Raw genomic sequence first — 18,018 nt, forward strand, 5'->3', positions numbered from 1 at the left:
TTCACTCGGTCCTTCTTCACTTTTGTTCATTTTCAGTTGAACCGGAACTATGATTTATTTTTATTTTTTTAAACAGACTAAACGGGAAAATATTCAGTGTGCGAATTAAAACCATTCTTCCTAAATCATGCAAACCCATACCAATAAAACAGTGAATCACACAAATCATGTTTTCTACTCTTTTTTTTAGTATTCACACATTACAACAGACGACATAACAATGTACGATCTCAGAATACCACAAGAAGCAATCACATATCAGCGTTTCCTTTTAAGAGACAACATAAAATCTAAACATCCTAATGGATAAGTAGTAGCATTGGATGATACTAAACAAAACACAAAAGAAGATTCCCCAACCTTGGATGCTTTAACGTTGCTTGCAGTAGAAGTTGACAGTTTTTAGTAGGAAGGGTTCTGGTAAGCATCTCTAGCACGAGAGTAGCAAACGTAGTAGAACTGAGAGACAATGGCGGTGAAGAGAGTGAAAGCAGCACCAGCAGCAAAAACTCCTTTCCTAATAACTTCACAGCTTGGTGGATTGTCAATGTTCCACAACTTTCTATACTGTGTGTGGTACGCGTTTCTGATTGATGCCGCAAGCAAACATACCTCAGCGATCAAGAAAAACACCCTGCAAATCAAAGAAGAAGCCAATACCGAGTTATAAGACTTATGGGAAATGGTGGGGAAGAGTAATTGTAATGAGAGTTGGTAGTATATTGGTTTGTTACCAGCAAATGAGGAAGAGAAGAATGGCACAAGCTCTTGAACCACCAGGGTTAAGGGACTTTCCACAGCAGAAGCAACGACTAGCCACCATGATAAGGACTTGGCTTACAAAGAGGAGAACGAACGCACCAGCTCCATAGCTTGTAGCAATGTCTGTGCCATACACACAGTACTCATATTGCTTCTCCCTATCCGTTTCAACCTTGCCCTGTTAAAAAACAATTACTACTTCAAGATTAACCATATAAAAGAAAAACACAAACAGAAACCACAATTTCAGATCTTGCAGAGCAAATACATACAATTTTGATCTAAACATGTGACTTCATCTTTAGCTATTTAGTTGTTCCAATATCAAAATACACAACAATTACCAAGAAAGTTCTGCAGAAAACTCTATCCACGCTAAGTCCTATACATAAAAGATTTGGAATTCTAGTAGCTCAAATGTGTAAAATTACAACAATGCAGTAAGCTATAAACTTACTAACAGCTACAATTTAAGCTCTCTGCATAGAAATTATAAGTCATGAATCGTCATTATGCATTTGGATCCTTCAAAATACAAATGGAATCTGATACAATTTTGCAATTGAACGCTAGCTACGGCTCGTATACACTTAGCGGAACACATTTTTAAACAAGAAGCAAGAATGTGGTGAAACAGATCTGAGAATACTTGAGAAAACAAAAGATCGCAGCGATGGAGGATTCGAACTATAGATTTCACTATACACAGAGAGTGAAGCTTACCTAAACACTAACTAATCAAGAGCTTCCCCACAGAATCATCACAGATACAGAATGAGCAACAAAAAAATACCAAAACCTATCAAGCAAAGGAGAAGAGAAGAAGAGAGTATGGGGGGAAGGTGGGGACTTACGACACTTCTTCTCTGTTCGGCGGCAATGGCTAACCCAACGGCGATGAGATCGAGGATGAAGACGATTATAACTACAAGCTTCGAAGCCATTGCTGAATTTTTCTCAGAGCTCACTCTCTCTCTATCTCTCTCTCTCTCTGAAGCAAGCTTTTCTGGTGATTGATAAAAATAGGTCAAAGAGAGTTTGACCCAAAAAGAAACACTTCACAGCTTTAATGGAATAATTTAATTTATTAAACAGTTTTAAATTACATTATTAGTGTGAAAATTAAAACGTTTTTAAAAAGGTGGATTAGTTAAAAGGTCACGGTCTGAGTTTTTAACGAAGACGAATTGAATGGTTTAGATTTAACCGGCTGAACTGGCGACTTGCTGTATAATACGCGTCGGTTTTACCGGTAACTGGTTCTTTCGGTTTGTCGGTCGATCGGTCTTTCCTGAAGTAGCAAGCCAATAATAATAAAGATTGTCGTTGTAGGTCAATGTTTTTAAACAAGTTGGTTAATCGATGCAGTCGTCATACATATTTGCACGCATAATCATAATCTTTGTTTTTAATTATAACTCCATGTTTTGAGTAATAATGATAATTTTTTAACTTATTAGTTTTGTTCTTTTATGCTAGTTTCTCATAAAAGGCCCATACTGCTACGATAATTGGGCTTTCAGTATGACCATGGCCTTCAACTGATTATGTTTTATTTATACGTGACCTTTCACATATCCTTATGTACAAATTAGTTTAAATTTGATCCAAAAACGTATACTCCCTCATCTTTCGTATTTTAAAAAAACGCGTATATTAAAATATTTCTTTCTTTTTACAAAATATAATTTAATATTTTATTTAATTTTAACAAAATTAAACCAATTATAGAAAAAATTATACAATTTAAACAATATATAAAATATTAATTTTTTTGAATTTTGCATACAGAAATATTTAATAAGATGAAACAAATAGAAAGTACTGCATTTATTTTAGCTTTTACTACAAATAATAGCTTATGTATTATAATGTGGGACAAATACTTTGGTTGACAAGTATTAAACCAATTATAGAAAATTATACAATTTAAACAATATATACAATATTAAATTTCTTTGAATTTTGCATACAGAAATATTTAATAGGATCATGAAACAAATAGAAAGTTCTGCATTTATTTAATCTTTACTACAAATGATAGCTTATATTATAATGTGGGACAAGTATTAAAAAACAAAAGTATGAATTTGGGACTTTTGTCATTATCATATTAGAAATTCAAATATATATATATATATACCTCTTGCATTATTATAATGTCAAAACAAAACATGCTTCTTTTTTTTTTACGGAAATTTATGTATAAATATATATATATATATATATATATATTATTTCTCTAAATTAAAAAATCTAGACAATATGTCTAAAATCTTTATGATATCATTAATATTTATCTTTAACTGTATAATATTTATAAATAACAATTTGTTTAACAAGATACAATATATATTATTTAAAAAAATTTCCTTTTTATTTGATTTGGGATAGAGATTAATCAGTTTTTTTTTTTTTGTGTTAACCGAATATTTTGGATATAGTCTACAATATATTCCCAATGGTTTGCAAAAGAGATAAAATATTTCATTGAAGAACGGAGGTTTTTCTTTCCAACGAAAGAAGGTATACTAGAACACATAATGATAGTTTCATATTTTCATTCATTGTCCTCAGTATAACTTGAGATCTTGATTGAAAATACAACATTCGACGATTGAATTGCCGTAGCTGAATGGAATATGAAATGTTTTTTTTGTATTCCCTTTTACTTTAGTCAAGTTACTGATGTATCCCTTAATACAACAAACGTGAAATGCACTTGGATTTCCAACTCCAAATCGGAAAAGAAAGAAAAAACAGTTTTTTTCCAGATTTAATCCCATGGTAAATTAAAATACATACTGGATACTTTTAAAGGATAATATTGATAGATTTTTGGCTATATATATATATATATATATTTACACATCTCATTATTAGGCTCTTACTTCCATACATAACTTACAAAGATCTTTTCACCTTCCTACGGTAGAAAGCAAATAATGATCGCCATGAAAACAAAGTCAGAGGTGGGTTGCTTTAGTAACGTCTTTGGTGTTTCAAGATGGAGAAAAGCGTCCAAGTGGTAAGAAACTTGATTTACTTGCCTTACACGTACGGTTATGATTTGTTTTGTTTCTTTGTTCGAGTTTTCAATTTATCTCTCTTGTTTGCAGCAAAAAACATATTAAGAATGTGATATGTTCTGTCAAATTACATCGGAAGAGAAGAGAATGTATGGTCAGACAATCTCGCTCAGATATCGCTCAGCTCCTTACCAATGGCCGCTTCTCAGAAGCTCTTCCAAAGGTATCTGAAGTTATTCTCAATCACCATGTTACTTCTGCTTGATTGATTTAATTTCTTTCACCATGTTAATTTTGTTTTGTGGTTTGGAATTTGAAACCTTAGGCGAAACAATTCTGTGAAGATGAGAGAAGGTTATTGGCGTACGATCAGGTCGACAACTTCTGCGCATCCATCATGCAGAATATATCTATTTTAAAACGTCAAAGGTAATTTCTTCTTGATATATATAACTTGTGACGTACGGTAATACAGTAAACCTAAGCGGTTCAATAAGTAATAACCTTATGTTTCTTTCTCCAGCGATGTTCATCTGTTACCAGACGTACTTAAAGAAGCAATGGCCGGACTGATATTTGCTGCATCAAGAATCGGGGAGCTTCACGAGCTTCAATACATAAAGAGCATGTTCTTTGTGAGGTTTGGGCATGAGTTTGACAAGGACTGTGTAGATTTGCGCCGAGGAAACGTCGTGGGTTCGGAGATAGTCAAAATTCTAGACACCAAGTTGCCGCAAGATGAAATTAGAGACATTGTAATGGAACTTTCTCAAAAGTACCAGACCAGTACTACTGCGGATTCAATAAGTGATGGTTTAGCTGCAAGTAATGAACTTGGCATTGGTGATTCTGAAGCGGAGAAGATGAAAAGCATTGTTAGGACAAAGTTGCTGCGTCCAAATGTTGGAGAGGTTGAAGGAAGAGATCGATCATTCATGAGATAGAAGAGTTTGATTGGGATTGAGATTGAGATTGTTGTTTTGTTTTGATTGTATGTAGAAGTTTTCATATAAATTCATATATATCTTGTTATTGTAAACAAACAAAGAATTATCGTTTCATTTATTCAATGATTTTAAAATTTCTTAATATCATTAGATATTGACATATTGTTTATGCACGTGTTGACAATTCACATTCTTAAGACGTCGTTAAACAATCTTGAGGATGGACCTATGTCAAAACAGGTCATTCAAACTAATGATGGGCCTGAAAGTGTATTGGACTGAAAATCAAACATGAAAATTTCTCGATACCTAAACTGGCCTAAGACTTTAACCGAGATTTTCCCACGTTTAGCATTGACGTTGTTTATATTGAAAAGAAAAGAAAAAAATCTTGCCAACATCAGTCATCAAATTAACTGAACATCCATGTATACTCCTTCTCAGAAACTGATAAGCGTCAATAAAAGTAAAACAAATGACGTGTTAACTCTAGTGCCCCCAAATAGAATCTGATTATATTATACGTCGTCGAATAAAGTAATCGTCAAAACCTATATTTTCGCGTTTTTCTAGTTCTATGTATATATATATATATATATATATATCTACGATTTTTCCAGGAGTCTCCAGCTTTTGATATTGAGAGGTCTGGTTAAAGATGTTACCGAACAATAACGTGGGCTCTACTTTGCTAGCTCAGAGGCTACTATTGTTAGTTTGTTACCACTTACCACGTGGCTTACATATCACTAACATGAACTCATAACTCACCAATCACAAAAAAGGTGAACAAAACATTTCTAAGGAAATCAAAAGACAAATAAGACGTCCTTTGTTTCTTTTTTCTTTGAAAGACATTGTTGCCCGACAAACAAACAAAAAAAATCGTATCTTATATATAACCTTAACTACTACAGTTTAATCTATGATTTTAAACATTACCAATTACCCTACAAATATCCACGAGTAGCTTATATCTATTGTCTTTTTACCAAAGAAAACTATATATATTTTAAAAACCAAACGTACGTAAAGATAAGATATAGGTTTTTTTTTTGTAGATAAGATATAGTTGGATGAAGTGGGGGTTTGATCTCTGACGGTCATCTTCATCGTTGGATTCTCTTTTTATCGTGTTTCTATTCTATTTTAAGAATATGAAAAGACATATAATATGCACAAGTTGCTGATACTCAATATGATCGATTCGCCAACTTGACTAATTAGCTTATATATGGTTTAGTTTTTTACTATATGTTCTTACCGAAAACTAAACCATAAAAACGTAATGTTTCGGTAACATATATAAAAACTATATATGCATAAATTCGAACGTTATTTCTTCTCATAAATTCGAACTATTTAATATGATATCTAGATTTATGCATATATAATGTAGCGTTTAAATGTGCTTTAGTAGGAGCCAGTTTTGATGGAGCTCATCGTGCTCCAGATTGTCGAATTCTATATAGTATTAAAAAATTTAAACCATTAAATCATAAAACATCATATATATAGTGGAGTTTGAATTTCACTGGCGCATTACAGATTAATAAAAATTGTATTGTACGTCATGGTTTACAAACCCGTTATCTAAACTCACATGTCAAAAGTTGGAATTCTCATATATAGTATCCTCTTACACTTTTAATTTGTCTTTTGAGTTTTGACCTAAATTTACGGTTTAACACATTATGTGATTATGATATATGCATGACATCGCCAGTATTAGCAGTATTTCAATTACTTATCTCAAATTTAAGACCTCTGTGTGGATATTATAGTCCTAATTAAGTTCAAAAAAAATCCCAAAATGGGGAAGCGTAAAGGCTTTAAAAAAATTTGACCAACCCATTTTTTATACATTGTTGGATCCTGTAATGGAAGAGAAATAATATATATATATATATATATATATATATATATATATATATAGAAACGAATTAACACCAGATGCCCCGTGACACGTAAGCTATTGAGTGAAAGAAACCCAAATTCCTTCTTCTATTCACTTATAATTATTTTTACAGCATCATCATGTCGTGTGAACTTTGTTAGTTAATTAACTTTCTACTTATTCTATAGATTTACATATAGTATTAAGAAAACCATCAAACGAAAGCCAGTTAATTCAGTCACTAGAAAACATCGTACGTAAACTTACATACATATATTTGTTAGGATAATTTGCTGACAAATGACATAACTTCCAAGAGAGAATGCAATTTTATCTCTTTCTTTCTTTTTAATTTATTGGGGAAACTATAAATTGAAACTCAAAGTACTGTTTAAGTTTGTGTTTTTAGTTATTTTGATAAAACTAATTCTGAAATTTTATGAAGAGTCGGAATTCATGCCAAGGTTGAATTCGAAGTTTAATAGTTCAAAACTCTTAATTATTCTCTAATTCCAAAGTAAAACTCTGATCAATAAACAACCATAAATTTGTCAAATATCATTTTGTTTCATGGATATTGTACATGAACTTTACTTTTAACTGGTAAATTTTTTTTTTTCCCCACGTACAAACAAAAGTTGAAGGGCTAGAAATGAATTTGTGTTGTTATCTTTTAACAAGACAAAAAAGGAAATGTTTAGGAGTTATACGGACTTACTAAAAATCATATATGTTTTCATTTCTCAACCACAAAAAGCCTTCTTATATATCTGATTGTATGTATGTATATATACCCACGTTTCACAATTACAATCTGATCTGATTAGGAGTCAATCAAAAATTACAGACTGGCTAAATCAAAACTGGAAAAAAATATTAATGAGAGTCTGCATCATCAACTCGTGTTTGTTGTTCGTCTCAGTCTGATCTGTAACGGCGTTTTGACAAAGATCCCGCCTAACTCAACCCATAGACATAAGACATGTGTCGTCTCGTGGTAGTTCTATCCGTATGAAAAACGCTTTCCATGTTACTTACCATCCAGTGAACTCAACCCCCATCTTTCACTTACACCTGTCCTTTCTTTTTCTTGACCCAAAAAAAAAACAAAAAAAAAAAGTTGGCACATACCCATTACAAAAAATAACACTTTTAGAATGTATCTTTCTCTACTTTTTTTTTTTTAATGAATAAAGACTTTTCACATATATATTTATCACAATTATACAACTCATTCAAACAATTACAGGAAAATAACGAGTATTTTCAAGCGTACAAATATTGTAATGACTTTGAGTTAATTCCCTAATACTTGGGGAAAAAACCTTTGAAAATATAACAATTTTTTTTTTAGATCACACGAGGCGGTACAGTCATACACACAACATAATATTAAAGAACTAATATAAAAATCAACTTTATAGTATAGGTTCAAGGAACCAAAAGGGATAGCATAAATCACGACGCTCTAATTGATCCACGTGTCACGATAAACATAAAGTGGGACCCGTATTGTAGGTGCACGTTAACGAAGATTGGGCGGCCTTGTTCTTATACTATTACTCCTATGCTTATCTATTATTATTATATATATACATTCACATACAAGTAGCAGAGCTTCGAAATCTTTAATCTTGAAATACAAAATAGAAAAGAAAATAAAAAGATCAACGAGAGACATCAAAGATATTGTTGTGATAAAAGTGCAAAGATATTTTTTCTTTGTTTCTTTAGAGAGGGAGGAGATTATATATTTAGAGAATGGGTCTCCAAGAACTTGACCCGTTAGCTCAATTGAGCTTACCACCGGGTTTTAGATTTTACCCGACGGACGAAGAGCTTATGGTTGAGTATCTCTGCAGGAAAGCCGCCGGTCACGATTTCTCTCTCCAGCTCATAGCTGAGATCGATCTCTACAAATTCGATCCTTGGGTTTTACCAAGTACGTTACTACCTTAACCGGCCAGGTTTTGTCTTTTTTTTTTTGTAGATTAATTTTATCTAATTATTTTTCTTGATTGTAGGTAAGGCGTTATTTGGTGAAAAGGAATGGTATTTTTTCAGCCCGAGGGATAGGAAGTATCCGAACGGGTCTAGACCGAACCGTGTTGCGGGGTCGGGTTATTGGAAAGCCACCGGTACGGATAAGGTTATCTCGACGGAAGGAAGAAGAGTTGGTATCAAGAAAGCTTTGGTGTTTTACGTTGGAAAAGCACCAAAAGGCACCAAAACCAATTGGATCATGCATGAATACCGTTCATTCGAACCCTCTCGTAGAAACGGAAGCACCAAGGTATACAAAAAAATAAAATTAAAATATAATAAACTAAATTGTATCTCTAGTGTTCTAGATTAATAACAATATTTTTTGTTGTGTTCAGCTTGATGATTGGGTTTTATGTCGAATATACAAAAAGCAAACAAGCGCACAGAAACAGGTTTATAACAATCTAATGACGACTGGTCGAGAATACAGCAACAATGGTTCGTCGACATCTTCGTCGTCTCATCAATACGACGACGTTCTAGAATCTTTACATGAGATTGACAACAGAAGTTTGGGATTCGCCGCCGGTTCATCATCTAACGCGCTGCCTCATAGTCATAGACCGGTTTTAACCAATCAGAAAACCGGGTTTCACGGTTTAGTTAGGGAGCCAAGTTTTGACTGGGCGAATTTGGTTGGACAGAACTCGGTACCGGAACTCGGACTGAGTCATAACGTTGCGAGTATCCGTTATGGTGACGGTGGAACGCAGCAACAGCAGACTGAGGGGATTCCTCGGTTTAATAACTCGGACGTATTGGCTCATCACCAGGGTTTTAGTGTCGACCCGGTTAGCGGAATTGGGTACTCAGGTCAACAAAATAGTGGGTTCGGGTTTATTTGATTGTGTAATGATGACGTAATATAAAAAGCAACATAATTTTATTTTTTTTGGTCTAAGTCAGATTTTATTAATTAAGGGTAGAATTCGAACTTCAGGGTTAAGATTTAGGTTCTACGACTTGTATTTGTATATTCGTCGTCATTTGTCCTGACATTTTTACATTTTTGTAAACTCTTAAGCTGGATCTTTTGTATTAATCAATTATTTATATATACTAAAAAGTAAAAAACAGATTCCATTGCTATATTTGATCTATAAGTTTTGTAATTGCTAACCACGGACAGCAACGATAAACTATAGAAATGTTAGTCTCATTATCATTCCTGACACATGTCACACGCCAACATCTCATATTTCTTTTATTCCTGTTTGTTAGACAACAAATCTCGATTAATAATCATCAATTCATATATGTTTTTTAAAAAGGTTGGCTAGCACTAGTCTTTAATCGCCAAAATATATCGATGAACTAGGAAACACAAAACGAATATGATTTTCTTCGCTATGGCTCATCGTTTTAATATCAGTGCCAGCCAAACAAACAATAGAGACTTTGGCATCAGCTTTCGCTGACGCTGACCACGACATCAACATAGCGAACATGACCAAAAATGTATGTTGATCTGTGACGATCTCTAGCCTATATATAAAACAAATATACTTTTCTTGTGTCATTCAAAAAGTATAAAGACACATGACATAAAAGAAATTTCGCACGAGATAGTTGTGTATATATATTCATTTATGTTCAATGACATTTGCAAGCCGCAAGGTTTGATATAGTAAAATATAATATTATACAGCTGTTAAAGAGCGTTCAAAAATTTTGTTAGAGAAAATAGGACTATGGATATGGGATAAAAGATGTTGTATTGTATAGTGATGGTTATATGTAGAGTATTATTAGATGGCCAAATCTGAAATCTTAAAGACCAATTGGAGTTTGGAGATAAGAACGTACCGTTTTGAGTTTTCCAGAAATTGTACGTGTGAGTCAGCATGGGCTGCTTGTTTGACCAGTTTGGAATAATTTATTTCCTAAAATAGTAACAATTCACACCGTACAAGTTTTAAACACAGCAACGCTTTTTGTTCGTCTTAGTAGATTTTCATAATTAAATAATAAACAATATTATTTTTTTTGCCTGAAAAACCTCTTTTTCACTAGAAAATATTGTCAACACAATTTACATGAATATTCGCTATATATGAACTTTACAGAATTAATTTGTGGAATTTAAAGATTCAATATGACTTTGTCTTACTCTATTCTTTTTTTTTCCTTCTAAATTACTAAAATTTAATAAAATCGAATGTGTGATTGCACAATTTTTAGTTACTTTTGATCTCTCAAACAACTAACTTGACTCTTGTTTACTCAAAATATTTATCCTTATATATATATACATATTCAAAAACTTTTGATTTCTCAAACAACAAACTTGCGAAACTATATTTTTTTAGTCATACAAAAAAATGAAAATGAAAATGTGGTGAAAAGATGCAAATGAAAATATTTCCGTTTGATGTTTGTCAATTAAGGTGCCTGAACGGCTGAACTATTAATTCAGACATGGAAATATTTCAATTTTTGAAAAGGAAAATATAAATGGTTTTACATGTGAATTTTGTTGGACGAAGCTTTACGCAACCCCTTGGAATAGCATATTCTATCGTAAATACATGAAAACGAAGGTTTAGAGTTTAATACTTTGTAACCTTCTTGCATAGAAAGACTTGTGGTCCTTATATATTCAAGATATTTTTGTACGTTAAATCAACGTAACCATTCATTCGACCGTATATACGGGTATACCACATGTAATTTAATTTATCAGTAAATGCGCATTTGCATGGCATTGGAATGGGATTTAGACCGTTTAGTGATGCATATTAATTGTTTTTTGTATCTATTATAAAATGTCAATATTAGGCTAATTATATACATGAAATTAATATCATGCAACATTTGTTTTGTTTTATTTTTTGTTCTTTTGGCTTTAACTGACATTGTATTCATCTTTACTCTCTTAATGAGGCAACGATGTTTCCTGAACTGACATTGTATTTTTTTCTATGCCTTGTATGTCTTTTCTCTCTTTTACTATATATACTATGAATTTTATGTTTGTTTATAAAAACCTGTTGCAGAAGATTCGCTTGCATCTCGTTGGATATATCATCCGAAGTCTATAATAAGAACTGGCAGATTCCATACCAATATCTGATTAACGTGTTACCCAAATAAGTGAGAGTGTGTCGATATGGCTATTCATGCTTTTTATCTATAGGATTTATGTATTTTGTATTAATATATGTATTGGGCCATGGGCCAAAACTTGGTTAATCTAGGCTTATATATTATACAATAATTAATCCCACTTATCGGGTCCCGACTCCTGAATATTTTCCTACTATCTTGAGTTGAGTCTGACTGTCTGTGAGAGAGGCTGAGAGCTAATAGAGATCATCAGACAATTTTATTTGTCATCTTATCTTTAGGATAAACGAAACATACGTATATAACTTTTAACCTTAAGAGATAAATCTAAGATCTATAAACCTACCTTGAGTCTACAAGATTTTTAGAGTTCACTTGTTATTTTATTTATTCTACTACATGATAGTATATCTATTCCGTAATTCATATACCTGTGTAACTGTAAGATTATTATAAGTTCAAATCATGTAGCAATATAATGATGTTAAGTTAGCCACTGCCTAAATTCAAATGCACACAACAATATATAGGTCTATATATACGTGCTTTATATTTAGATATCAGTATCACTAGTTGGAAAGATATGTGAATAAATATTTGTTCAAAATTTAATCGATTCACTCTAAATAAAACGATTCCACTCCACTTGAAGCTTTGATTGATTTAAACATATCAGTTCTAGTCTTCTGGATGTGAGAGTTGGCAAAAACGGATAATCAAAAAAAAAAAAAGCATTTTTTTATGAGATATATATACTTCTAAGTTCTAACAACATAGCAACATACAATTTATGATTTTTATAAAGCATACATTAACATAAAAGTTGCCAAAATACATATAGTTAATATCTAGTTTATGTATTTAGAATGTATATGTAAAATTAAGATAACCTATAAGTTGAAATTTAACTTTCATTTTATCATAGAATATAGCTAAATTATTGAAAAATTTGTTCATGCATAAATTTTAAGATATGGTTTAATATATTTGATATAAGAGGATACATTTTAGAATGCTTGAATCAATATCCAAGAGAAATTGATAAAAAGGAATTAATATTCAAGAGAAGTTTGTCAAAGACAAATATTTGTCCGTTACCGCGCACCATAGGATCGGAGATTGGACTGAAGATAAGTTTTTTTTTTTTTTTTTGATCAAAGAAGAATTCAAAACTGTTGTGAATCATTACAAACCGGTTAATGTAATTGGCCAATTGCAATTGGGTGTCAAATGCATGCAACCGGAACGATTTCAGACTAAACAAATCAACCCTAAAAAATCTCACACATGGAATTATAATGCAAGATCTTATAGTATCTGTTATCTAACAGTGACATTTACAATAAAATACATTTAACCTAGACAACTTTTTTCTTTTGCTGGTGATTCTACCATTGTTTGTGTGACCTTCCGGTGCGTCGAGAAGGTCATGAAGTATATTTAACAAAGCAGACAATTGAGGAGGTCCTTAATCACTTTCCATTTTAAGCTTAAAGACAAGGATAAGAAAGAAAAAATAAAGCAAAGTCTCAGCAGAATCATGTCTTAATCTACTTGATTGATTCTTACATCAGGCATAATTAATCATGGCCATTAATATCTCTAGATCATATCTCTTAAAAATACTTACGTATATTTTACGTCAAGTTGTAGGCATTACACATGACTAATTCTCCAAAAAAATTCGGTAAAAAAATTAAGATAACAAAGATAATTATATATAATATATAATGTAGAAAGTGAACTTAAAAATAACAAAATGTTCAAAAACTTGTGCTTTGAAATTGATTTATATTATTAGTTTTCTTATAAAGATTAAATATGGTTTTTTCTTAGTTAGACTCATAGTTTTGAATTTGTTACGAGAATTTAGTTAACAACGACGACGTCGTATTTCAGTTATGGATATAACTCTAGATGTATACGTAAGAAAAATTAGAGAGATGTATCATGTATGTACGCACACATCTTTTTACATATCAGAAAAAAATATCTGGACCGTGTTGGAATTTTGGAATGATCAGTGACTACTTCACTTGAACAGTGCGTGGCGTGGCGAGATGATGAAAAATTTGATCTATTAAATCGTAAGCACATACTTAATTCTCGAAGTAGTATTAAAATTATTATTTTTGTCAAAAAGTAGTGTTATAAACTTATAGTTACTTCTTATATTAATCTCAAGTTTCTTATGTTAACTCTTCGTTTTTGGATACTACGTATAACATACACACATATATATATATATATGTGTATTAATATGTATATTATACTTATTTATATCAATTGAAAAACAGAACTAACAGCGTTTTCTTCGTGAAACAAATACAGGAGCACGCATTACAAAAATTAAAAGGGTCATGCAAAAAGAGCTTTTGTGAAATCCGTTTTGTATATAAGAAATAATAAAAGAAAATTGTAGCTTTGCTTGATGTCATAAGAATCATGTGTTGTCGTTAATTTTATTCTCAACTCTTGGAGATTTGACTAATATAAGTATACATAAGGTATTTATAAGATCATTTCCAGACCAAATACTTTGTAAGATATATAAAGGAAGTCTCGAAACCTCATATACTATTTCCACCATTTGAAAGAGAAATCAACCTAAAAAGGTATAATATGTTCACTGCTGATGAATTCGTTATATCCGGGAAAAGACCCATATTAGTTTGAAGAAAGCATATTCTTTTGGAAAAAAGGATAAGACATTAAACACGTTGAATAATTAAACAGTTAAATCATCCTAGTTAGTTTCTCAAAGACATGTGTCTTAAAACTAATTAAAAATTGAGTGATCACTAACTAGCAACCTAATTTTTGGATCTAAATTTACATTAATTTAAATAATTTTCTCGATCGAATTAAGAGTCTAGATATCGTATTGACTGACTCGGTTAAGATGGCACCTAGCACCAAGACGTCGCATATATAGGACCTGTCGACCTGATTACTAGCTAGAACCGCCAGATATAGATATAAATCAATAGTATGAATCTAATGTAGGTACCTTTGTAGTTACAAAGTTGCTTGGATCTAATAGTTATAGCACAATGTTTTTTTCCTTTAAGCTAGGAAATATTGTAATATTAATGTTAGTTTGACAATCGTCCGATGTTTGGCTTGTCATGTTACATATATAAGACCGTGTGTGTGATATATATGACGTTTAATTTGGCATAGATATTTTTCTAAATAGAATAAAAGTGTTGTATCACATGATGAAAGCTATTGTTATAAAAGTTCACACAGTGAGTTATTTGTAAGTAGGTCGTTTTTTCTCCATAAAGATTTTTTTATGAGGAAAGTTTTAAATACAATAAAAAGCTTGAAGTTAGGTTTACTATTATTAAATACTTGTAGTAGAGTGAAATTTACCAACCTTGCGAACATATATATATATATATATATGTACAATATACAATACATGTCATGTTTTTGTTATATAATATGCATAATTGTAAAAATTAAATATTTAAATGTTTGAATTGCCCTGGCATCCCACTTATATTAATGTGTTTTAGCTGGAGTATATTTATAATTATTACGATCCAGATTACCGAAATTGTTAAATTTTAAGTGTTTCAACTTTAAAACTAGTTGGTAATTAGGCTATCGGTGCGTATCTTTAATATACTAGCTAGTAGTGTTGGTATTTTGCCATTTGAGATTTCTTTTGCCTCTAGTCCAAATGATAGTTCTTTTTGTTTGATTCGTTTGTATTAGCGCAAAATCATATTGTTATTTTGTATTGATTGTGGGTTTGGTTGGTAACTATGTATCTTTTTGGCATGGGATGTATCGTTTTGACAGTACGTTAGCAATAACAAAATCGGTACCAAAAACGTTTCTAAAAAACGTTACTCTCAGTTTTTTATATAACTTTCTTGTAACGTTTTCTTTACACTTTATTCGTAAAAACGTTACTCTCAGTTTTTTATATAACTTTCTTGTAACGTTTTCTTTACACTTTTTTCGTAAAAACATTACTCTCAGCTTTTTATATAACTTTCTTGTAACGTTTTCTTTACACTTTTACATTGTTTCGTAACAGTTTAAAATTCTAATTTATATTTTTGTATAATTTTATGTGCATTACCAATTGGACTCTATATTTATTTAGTTTACATAATTATATAACATTGATAAATTATGAATATTTTTAACTTAAAAAAACTCCTGCTTATTGAAAATTAAATAAAATATTTTTAACAATTTCAAATCTATGCATATTACATATATTGAAGTTCTTTTTTTTTTTTTTCAATTTGTATGTGATTGCACGAGAACATCGTTATTTATCTGGAATCTTTATCAATCAAAGATTGTTATACGTTGATTTTTCAAACTAAACCAACATTGACAGTTTGACATACGGGATAAGCCCAGTATCCAGCAACCACGTTCTCTTGAATATAACACTTCCAAATAGGGTCCCCTTACATATACTTTCAAGTACATAATTTTGGTAAGAAAAATTGTAAAACTATTAGGTTTTGTTATAATTATATAATCAAAATATATATGTGTGCTGTTGTTGAGATTCTGAACGTAAGCAAAAAAAAGAAGTGGTGTGCAAGCATGTAAAGCACTAGAAATCTTTGTGAAGGCAAAGCAAATAGAAGGATGTCTCTTTGATCTGATGGATGTGACTAAGAAATGATGTAGTTAAATTGACTAATTAGAGGCAAACATTTATTTTGAGTTGGTACAACGTGTGTATATAATATGGTCCACATTTCTCGTTTCTTTCTTTTTCTTCACTGTTATTTTTTTCTTCTTCTTTGTTTTGCAAAAGAAAATAAAGTGCTCTAAAGACAAAAACCTGGGAAACAGATTTGTAATTTGGTTTATGAATAGTTTGAATTGAATACAAGAGAAATCTACGAGAGAGAGAAGGAAATATCACATCATGGTATAGGAAGTCAAAACTCAAAAAAATCATAAAATAAAAACCACTCCTAGGAATCTGAATACATCATTACAAATATAATTTTAAGTGGTCGAGAAAATATGCATGGTTATAATCATATCTTATGACGTTGGAAAAAAAAAGTAAATAAATTAACAAAAAAGTAATCGAAACTTATAAAAATCACATGAAATGGGTTTTGATTTTGTTTGTTTTTTTCCATTCCTATATATTATCTAAAATTATTATTATATAAAATAAAATGTCTGGTGGTGCGATTATCTCAATAACAAAAGCGTGAGGTATGACATCTGAAACGTAAAAAGCTTTTTTTTTTTTTTTTCAACATCCACCCACCCGGCCATCCATTTCCACGTCATCAATTTGTTACCTTCTGTGGCGATTACATGGGTCCCACATCTCAGTTTGCCACGTGTGAATACATCGTCCACTAGGAATCACACGTGTCTATTACTCATTGGAATATTTTTAAAAAATCTCACAAAAGTAATAAATCTTATTACAGAGAGCATTCGAGTTAAAGTTTTAGAAGATTCTTCAGTTTTTTTTTTTTTTTTTTTTCTTTTGTTGATTTCGTCTTAATTATGTATTATAGTAAAGATATATCGAGTATTTGTTTTTTCTTTTTTTAATGTGTTACTGTAATTTTGTCATGGACTAATGACGACGAAAGCGATTTATATCATACAATTTATATTTTCTCTTTAGCAAAGAGATATCGTTTTCTGACGTTAATCTCAGCCTCATCTTGGTTTGTCGTAGTTCGTCTGTGTCGCGAGGTTATACATAAAAAAAAAGTCATTAACGCAGAAGAAAAAAAGAAATAATGACTAATTAACCCTCATGCAATTTGGTTAGCTTGGTAATTACACAGACTCGACATGATTAGTCAGGCTTTGTATATGTGTCGCATTGTCGCCACATTTAGACCCTTTAGTGCAACCAAAACACACTAAAATCGGCTGAAAATTGGGAATTCTTTTTTAGTTTTTAATTAATTATAGCTGATTACTGATTAACATCAAATATATGATTCTACACTATTTCAGTAACTAAAGGTATGGTAATGTTGACGTAAAAAACTAAGATATGTTATTGTTTGAATATTTTTTTCTGTAAGTTTTTTTAAGACAAGTTCTGTGGTTTTTAATAACGCTTCTAGAACTTTGATAGGGTTTTTTACACAGAGCGAAAAAATGTATAAATTACGTGTTATGTTTAGAAAAATTGTGTGGTTTTGAAAATAGCATCTTTGACAATATAATTTTCATCTTAAGAAAAACATGGGAAGAAGTGATCACATATTGACCACTTGAGAGCATTTTCCCAAATACAAAT

At 31.2% G+C, this 18,018-nt stretch overlaps 3 protein-coding genes across 4 annotated transcripts; 2 read left to right on the forward strand and 1 right to left on the reverse strand.

Moving 5' to 3' along the window:
- Positions 1-156: 156 nt before the first annotated feature.
- LOC104780234 (uncharacterized) lies at positions 157-1,966 on the reverse strand. Its single transcript, XM_010504742.3, has 3 exons — positions 1,617-1,966; positions 735-940; positions 157-634 (listed from the first exon to the last, which is right to left on the reverse strand). Exons 1-3 carry the CDS (start codon positions 1,704-1,706, stop codon positions 403-405), a joined length of 528 nt encoding a protein of 175 aa, XP_010503044.1. The 5' UTR covers positions 1,707-1,966; the 3' UTR covers positions 157-402.
- Positions 1,967-3,172: 1,206 nt separating this feature from the next.
- LOC104704891 (vacuolar protein sorting-associated protein IST1-like) lies at positions 3,173-4,900 on the forward strand. Of its 2 annotated transcripts, none has more exons than XM_010420906.2 (5): positions 3,173-3,288; positions 3,698-3,790; positions 3,882-4,014; positions 4,117-4,220; positions 4,315-4,900. In XM_010420906.2, the coding sequence occupies exons 2-5, from the start codon at positions 3,708-3,710 to the stop codon at positions 4,733-4,735; spliced, it is 741 nt and encodes a 246-aa protein (XP_010419208.2). In that variant the 5' UTR covers positions 3,173-3,288; positions 3,698-3,707; the 3' UTR covers positions 4,736-4,900. The 2 variants fall into 2 exon arrangements, with proteins under 2 accessions (XP_010419208.2, XP_087363070.1); XM_087506944.1 differs by having other exon boundaries at positions 3,247-3,549.
- Positions 4,901-8,215: 3,315 nt separating this feature from the next.
- Positions 8,216-9,770, forward strand: LOC104780243 (NAC domain-containing protein 55). Its single transcript, XM_010504750.3, has 3 exons — positions 8,216-8,577; positions 8,660-8,928; positions 9,017-9,770. The coding sequence occupies exons 1-3, from the start codon at positions 8,397-8,399 to the stop codon at positions 9,524-9,526; spliced, it is 960 nt and encodes a 319-aa protein (XP_010503052.2). The 5' UTR covers positions 8,216-8,396; the 3' UTR covers positions 9,527-9,770.
- The last annotated feature ends 8,248 nt before the right edge of the window (positions 9,771-18,018 follow it).

The sequence above is a fragment of the Camelina sativa genome, chromosome 1, assembly GCF_030686135.1.
Source record: "Camelina sativa cultivar CO46 ecotype springtype chromosome 1, ASM3068613v1".
In the NCBI taxonomy this organism is placed as follows: domain Eukaryota; kingdom Viridiplantae; phylum Streptophyta; class Magnoliopsida; order Brassicales; family Brassicaceae; genus Camelina; species Camelina sativa.